Raw genomic sequence first — 7,461 nt, forward strand, 5'->3', positions numbered from 1 at the left:
GAAAAAGTTTGATGAGAATGCAAATTAAATTTTCATCTGTCGGTGGTTTCAAATTGAGATTAATTAAATTCGGAATGCTTTGGAGGGAGTGTGTTTCCGCTTGCACACTCAGATGTAAATTTTCAAATTTTTAAAAAACGGATTTCACTGATTTTTCTAGTTTTAATTCAACGTTTAGACTGGCTCTGTGGATTTTTTTGAAACAGTCAGCTGAACCTCGCCGGGCCAATTAAAGATAGAGTTTTCGAAATTGAAAATAATTCAAAATATCTTATTGAATACAATTCCAAATATGATTGATTGTTTACATGTTTTCGTCTGTTACATATTATTGTATGTTTTACTTGAATTCTTAAAGCATGGTTTTACTGTGACGATTTAAGAGCCGAAAACAATTGTCTTAGGTGAACATTAATTGTTGTGATTTAATTTAGTTTACCACAAATATCCTTCTTCTAGTAAACTTATCCACGCCATTATCCCATCAAATTGAAACAAATCGCGCGCCGTGACGTCCTGCAATAAACCAACTAAATTAATTACTTCCCCTTGCAAGGTCCAAATCCTATCGCAATCGCCCCAATCGATATCCCGTCACACGTGCGATGCACAGTTTTGCGCAACAAGATCCTCCCAACCTGACATCAGCCTTGATAATGTTGTGTTGTTCAGCTACCGCAGCAGTCAGTAGGGCGGTAGGTATACCTACTTGGCAAAACGTCACGTTCATACCCGGTCCCGGTTGTTGGTATGACAGTTTAATTAGCGCTAATGAATTTCCCCTCTCCACACGGGAACGCCGAGCTTTGGAAAGCTCTCACGGTTGTTCTGGGGGTTCCGCGTCGCTAAATGATAGCTTTTGGGAGGCGAGCTCGCTCGCGACTAATTGATTTGTCAGCTGATTTGGCTTGCACGCTGCTGGAACGGTCAAATGGTTCCGGATTGGGTTCATGGATATTTGGAGAATGGACTCTGAAAGTTTCGAGCTTTTTGAAAAGCTTTTTTTGAGGTTTCAAAACGAATCAACAGATGGCGGTCAATGTCAATGAAAATATCACAAATGCTGGTCTGTTTATCTGTGTCCACTCCGATCTGAAGAGTAGGTCCGCGCTTGAACGCGTGTCGTTTGGACACCTGCCCTCTTGCTGACATCGCTGAAGTTCAATTGGCCAGAGTACATCATGTTTGCGAGGTGATCATGAGAGGGGTGGAGTGTTTTTGGTGCAATTTAGGAAAACCCATTAACATCTTTATTGCGATTTTGCATTACATCCGAAAGGTATACTATAGTCTTGATGGTGTCAATTTGACTCCTTGACATCCTCACTTTGGGTGTTATCAATCTATATTTATTGAAATTTAACTATCACTGATGAAACATTTTAGACATGAGCAATTCTCTCAGATTTCGGTCATTCGATTTTTTTGTATTTTTTAAGCAGGCTAAAAGAAGCCATTTGCATCATTAGTTTGTCCATATAATTTTCCATACAAATTTGGCAGCTGTCCATACAAAAATATTGCATGAAAATTTAAAAATCTGCATCTTTTGAAGGAATTTTTTTTTTCGATTTGGTCTCTTCGGCAAAGTACACTGCAAAAAAATGATACACGGTAAATTTTTTTGGTGATTTTTAATTTAACTTTTTGTCACATAAACTTGATTTGCGAAAAAACACTTTTTTATTTTTTGATATTTTTTAGGTGACGTAAAATGCTAACTTTTCAGAAATTTCCATGTTGTGGAAAAAATCTTTGACCAAATTACACTGAAAGTAAAAAAAATTGGTTATTTTTAATTAACATTTTTTTCGCTAGTATTTGTGAAAAAACACTATTTTAATTTTTTTATATATTTTTTAGGTGACATAAAATGCCAACTTTTCAGAAATTTCCAGGTTGTGCAAAAAATCTTTGACCGAGTTATGAGTTTTTGAATCAATACTGATTTTTTCAAAAAATCGAAATATTGATCGCAAAAATTTTTTAACTTCATTTTTCGATGTAAAATCAAATTTTCAATCAAAAAGTACTCTAATGAAATTTTGATTAAGTTCACCGTTTTCAAGTTAAAACCATTTTTTGGTAACTTTTTTGAAAAAAGTAGCAGTTTTTCATTTGTTTTTAAATTAGTGCGCATGTTTGCCCACTTTTGAAAAAACATTTTTTTAAAGCTGAGAAACAGTATTTAAAAAAAATTTAAATCAAGACTAACATTTCAAAAGGGCGTTATATTGAATGTTTAACCCTTTTGAAATGTTATTCTTGATTTAATTTTTTTGAAAATATTGATTTCGAAAAGATCGGAAAATTTTATGAATGTTTCTTTTTTTAACATTGTAAATTGGATCATTAGTTGCTGAGATATCGAAAAAATGGTAGGTTTTTTGGGTGAGACTTAGAAAACATCAATTTTCATGTTTTAAAACCTTTACATGGCAATTTCTCAGCAATTAAGGGTCGTATCAACAAAGTTCAAAAAAGCAAAATATAGAGAATTTTCTCAGGTTTCCACATATATTTTTTTTTCAAAAGTGGGCAAATATGTGTATTAATTTAAAAAATGAAAAACTGCTACTATTTTCAAAAAAGTTACTAAAATTTGGCTTTAACTTGAAAACGGTGCACTTTATCTAAATTTCACTCAGGTACTTTCTGATTGTAAATTTCATTTAACATCGAAAAATGAAGTTGAAAAATTTTTGCGGTCGATATTTCGATTTTTTGAAAAAAAAACAGTATTGATTCAAAAATTCATAACTCTGTCAAAGATTTTTTGCACAACCTGGAAATTTCTGAAAAGTTGGCATTTTATGTCACCTAAAAGATATCAAAAAATAAAAAAATAATGTTTTTTTGCAAATCAAGTTTAAGTGACAAAAAATTAAATTAAAATTCACCAATTTTGTTTTACCGTGTATCATTTTTTTTCAGTGTACTTTGCCTAAGAAACCAAATCGATCAAAAAATTCCTTCAAAAGATACAGATTTTTGAACGTTTAATCATCATTTTTGTATGGACAGCTGCCAAATTTGTATGGAAAATTATATGGACAAACTAATGATGCAAAATGGCTTCTTTGGGCATACCGAAGGCATCAAACAAGTTTCAGCCGGGTTAAAAAAATACAAAAATTAAAATAAAAAAAAGACCGATTTCATAGAGAATTGCTCACATGGATAATCTCCAGGCGTTTCTCAACGATTTTTTTTTCACAGGTTGAGAGTATAATGCTCTCAAATTTGATTGAGAGTTTTGTGAGTTTTATAACTAATTACAACTAATAGTATCACTAGACCTCAGTCAGGTTCGCTTCCAACTCGATTCTTCCGGCAATCCACCCCAAATAGCTACCCAGCCTGGTGTAGATCCCGGGGATTCCCTCCGTCCCGCAGTCCACCGGTCCCACGCTGACGATCCCGGCCAGATGCCAGTGGTTATCGATGATCACCATCAGCGGACCACCGGAATCTCCCCGGCACGAGTCCCGTCCGGCGGTCCCACCCACGCACAGCTGGTTCTCGGTGAACTCCACACTCTGGCTGGCGTACGCCTTGGTACATTTGGCCATCGGCTTACCGGGAAGAGTGACCTTCAGCTTCCGAATGCTGGATGCTGAAAATAGTTAGTGCTTAGAAATGTAGATCTTGGGGAATCTTGAAGTTATTTACAATCCAAATCGGAAGACTTCCCCCATCCAGCTACGACGAAGGATTCCCGATCGACCCGTAGCTCCGAGGCCATGTCCGCAGTCGGAACACAGATCGGTGATATCGAGTCCGTACTCGGAGCTCGCTTGGATAGCTTTATCAGAGCGATATCATGCTCGTGATTCTTGGACGTTCTGGAGTACTGATCGTGAGGGATAACCCTTTCCACGAAGATATCTCGATGAGGAAACCGGTTGCAGGTCTTCTCGCCGTTGTCCTCCTCCTTGCAGTCCACCTGCGTTGTCGTATCCCATTCACCCAGTCGAACTGCTATCCTAGAATGATGATCGGAATAATGTCAGGAGTTCGATTCCCACATATCAACTAACACTCACAGTTCATACGTCCTCAGTTCAACCACGCAGTGAGCCGCCGTCAGCACGTAGTACTCACTGATCAAGGATCCCCCACATCGAAACTGCCGCACTCCATTCCTCAAATACACCAACCTCACCGTCCACGGAAACTCATTAGGTTCCGTCTCCTCACCTCCAACGATCTTATTCTGAAGCGTTAGCCGTCCACACCCGCTAGCACTCACAAGCCGCGGACAGCACACCAGAACCTTCCCCGAACCGGCCAACGTTCCGCACCGATACCGCAGTACGTTCAGCTGATCCTCCCTGCTACTAACCTTGGCGAAGATCTCCCGCACGAAAGAGCAATCCCGCACCGGAACGCACGTGCCGTGCTGTCCACCCGGAGTCGTGCAGTCCTCGTTTAGCTGAGCTTAAAAGAAGCACTTCAAAATAAAAATTCTTCAACAAAAAATCCCGCGCAGATCATCAACGAACCATTCAGCAGAACCAGTTCGACAGCCATCAATATCCCCATCCACGGTAGACGCCCCATTTCGCAATCCAATATCCACGACGAACCTGTCAATACTGGAGATCGCGAAGTGGTCGTGGGCGGACATTGAATGAGCACTACACTGATAAGAACGCCGAACACCAGAACGCGTGACGCCAACAGGAGGGAGACAGTTTCCTGGGAGAGATTGATTTCTAGACTCTGACGAAACAACTGAAGCAATTTTATTTATAGCGAACCGGTTTGGGGATCATCGTACAATGAAGGGGATCCCCCAATTGCCATGTTTCGTATGCGTTACTTTGTGAGTCATTGACTCGTTGGTGCTCTTTCAGCGGTATTAATTATGGACTGGATATATGCTGGTCACCAAAGATGATCATACGTTGCAGTGATAACACAATTGCGTCAAAGAAATGAGCTGTGATAAAAGATGAGTCATTAACATTGTAAGGGTGCTGACCTGGGACATTCGCTTTGCATATTCTTAGAATGTAATTGTTAAGAATTCTTGAACAGTCAATCATCCGAAAGTTTTGATATTCCTAACTTAAGGGGTTAACCTTTACTAAAATTGACCAAATATTAATTTTCATAAAAATATTATTTGATTTACATTTTGCTATCTTCTCGTAAGTTACGATTTGACGTTTTGATAGAAACATTGTTTAACCTTGAATATTAAAAAACTAGGGTCAGTAACGTAAACAATAACAAACACGTTTTGTTTTGCTGACCGTCCTGTGCTTTGTCAAAATTTTTTTGGAGAATTTGGTTCCGGAGATATGTATTTTTAAATGTGATGTGACACTTACAAAAAAAAAATGTAAAACAAAACTACGTATTTTTAGATACAAATCAAATTTGCAACCAAAAATAACTTGACACATTGCTTGATGAAGTGCACCGATTTCAAGTTATGGGCAATTCAAGATGATTTGTTTTTTTTTCTAAAAATGTTCAGGTTTTTAAGATTTATACAAAATTGATGGGCTTTTAAAATTGCTATCAATTTGAATGTGCAAATGTCGCGAATAAGTATTTAAAACACTTTCAAAAGATACTATAGTCATGCCTCGGTTTAGCACCGCATATGAGGGATGCAAAACCGAGGCGTGCATAACTGATGCACAGAGCTTATGGGATTTTGGCTACAAGGGAGACATTGGCTATAATCCTATGAAAAGTCATCCAAACTTCAGCTATCCATTGCAGATATAATTACATGAAAAAAAATCCCAAAAATATGTATTTTTCTAAAAATTTCAAAATGCAACTCCTTCTCGAAAAAATACTTAAAATTATCGTTATTGCAATATGGGTATCAAATAATCGGGATTTTTCCATACATTTGGGAAGCAATAATTTGTTGTAACATTCACAAAACTTCGAATTTTTGAAAAAATACTCAGAATTTCAGCTTTTCACAATATGGATAACTATCGGGTAACTATCGGGATTTTTTTCATACATTTCGAAAATAGTAACATATATTTTTGAAAATGCTAATAAATTTCACAAAACTACTTTTTTTCGAAAAAATACTCAAAATTTCAGTCTTTTACAATATGGGTATCAAATGATTAGGAATTTTTCATACATTTCGGAAATTATATTCCATTTTTTAAAACACTTGACAAACTACGTATTTTCGAAAAAAACTCAAAATTTGAGTTTTTAAGAATGTGGGTATAAAATGATCGGGATTTTTTCATACATTTCGAAAACAATAAAAAATTTTTTTGGAAATACTCAATTTTTTCACAAAACTACGTATTTTCGAAAAAAAAAACTTAAAATTCATTCAGTTCAGTTCAAAACAGAAATTTTGAGATTTTTTTTTCAAATATACGTTGTTTTGTGAAAAATTTGAGTATTATCAAGAAATGCGTTATTACTTTCAAAGCATACAAAAAAAAAAAAAAACGATAAAAAACTGAAATTTTAGGTATTTTTTCGAAAACACGTAGTATTATGATTTTTGTTTGAATTTTCACTAATTTGTTTTAATATTTTCAAAATGTATGAAAAATCCCGATTGCTTGAGTATTTTTTTTTTCAAAAATACGTAGTTTTGTGAACCTTTTTAGCATTTTCAAAAAAAAATGTGTTATAACTTCCAATATGTATGAAAAAATCCCGATCATTTAATACCCATATTGTAAAAAACTGAAATTTGGAGTATTTTTCCAAAAATACGTAGTTTTGTGAAAATTTTGAGGATTTCCAAATAAATTGTCTTACAACTTTCGAAATGTATGAAAAAATCCCTATCGTTTGATACCCATACTGGTAAAAAAAATAATTTTGAGTACTTTTTCGATAATACGGAGTTTTGTGAAAATTTTGAGTATCAAAAAAAATTCTTTCTATATGTATTAAAATTTTGAGTATTTTTTCGAGAAACATTGCATTTCCAAAATACTAGAAAAATACGAATTTTGTGAAAATTTTCATGTAATTATAACTGCAATAGTTAGCTGACATCATCTCGATTCCAAAACACTATATTTTTTGAAGTTTGGATGATTTTTCATAGGATTATAGCCAATGTCTCAAATATAGCCAAAATTCCATAAGCTATGTGCTTCAGTTAAGCACTGGGCCGTGCTAAACCGAAGCAGCTAAACGAATTAAAACAGGGGCCGTGCAAAACCGAGGCGTGCTAAACCGGGGCATGACTGTATTGATTCTAAAATTTCAAAATTATTTTTAAACAAAAAAGGAAATAATTTCACAAAAGATTTTTATTAAAATCAAAAATAAATAAAATAGGATTTTTTACTTTATGAAGCTGTATACCAGCAACCAGTCAAAAAAAAAATAAAAAATTATGAATTGTTGTCAACTTTTCGAAAATGTTTTTTTGCAGGGGTGCTTTTCCTTCATTAGTATTTTATGCAACCAGTTGCAAAAAGAAGATTTTTTCGGCACGAG

At 35.2% G+C, this 7,461-nt stretch overlaps 1 protein-coding gene across 2 annotated transcripts; it reads right to left on the reverse strand.

Moving 5' to 3' along the window:
• Positions 1–2,929: 2,929 nt before the first annotated feature.
• LOC120423883 (serine protease easter-like) lies at positions 2,930–4,699 on the reverse strand. Of its 2 annotated transcripts, none has more exons than XM_052710216.1 (4): positions 4,506–4,646; positions 4,047–4,435; positions 3,673–3,986; positions 2,930–3,616 (listed from the first exon to the last, which is right to left on the reverse strand). In XM_052710216.1, exons 1-4 carry the CDS (start codon positions 4,506–4,508, stop codon positions 3,294–3,296), a joined length of 1,029 nt encoding a protein of 342 aa, XP_052566176.1. In that variant the 5' UTR covers positions 4,509–4,646; the 3' UTR covers positions 2,930–3,293. The 2 variants fall into 2 exon arrangements, with proteins under 2 accessions (XP_052566176.1, XP_039443785.1); XM_039587851.2 differs by having other exon boundaries at positions 2,935–3,616; positions 4,047–4,440; positions 4,506–4,699.
• Positions 4,700–7,461: the final 2,762 nt, after the last annotated feature.

This window comes from Culex pipiens, chromosome 3 (genome assembly GCF_016801865.2).
Source record: "Culex pipiens pallens isolate TS chromosome 3, TS_CPP_V2, whole genome shotgun sequence".
Classification (NCBI taxonomy): Eukaryota; Metazoa; Arthropoda; class Insecta; order Diptera; family Culicidae; genus Culex; species Culex pipiens.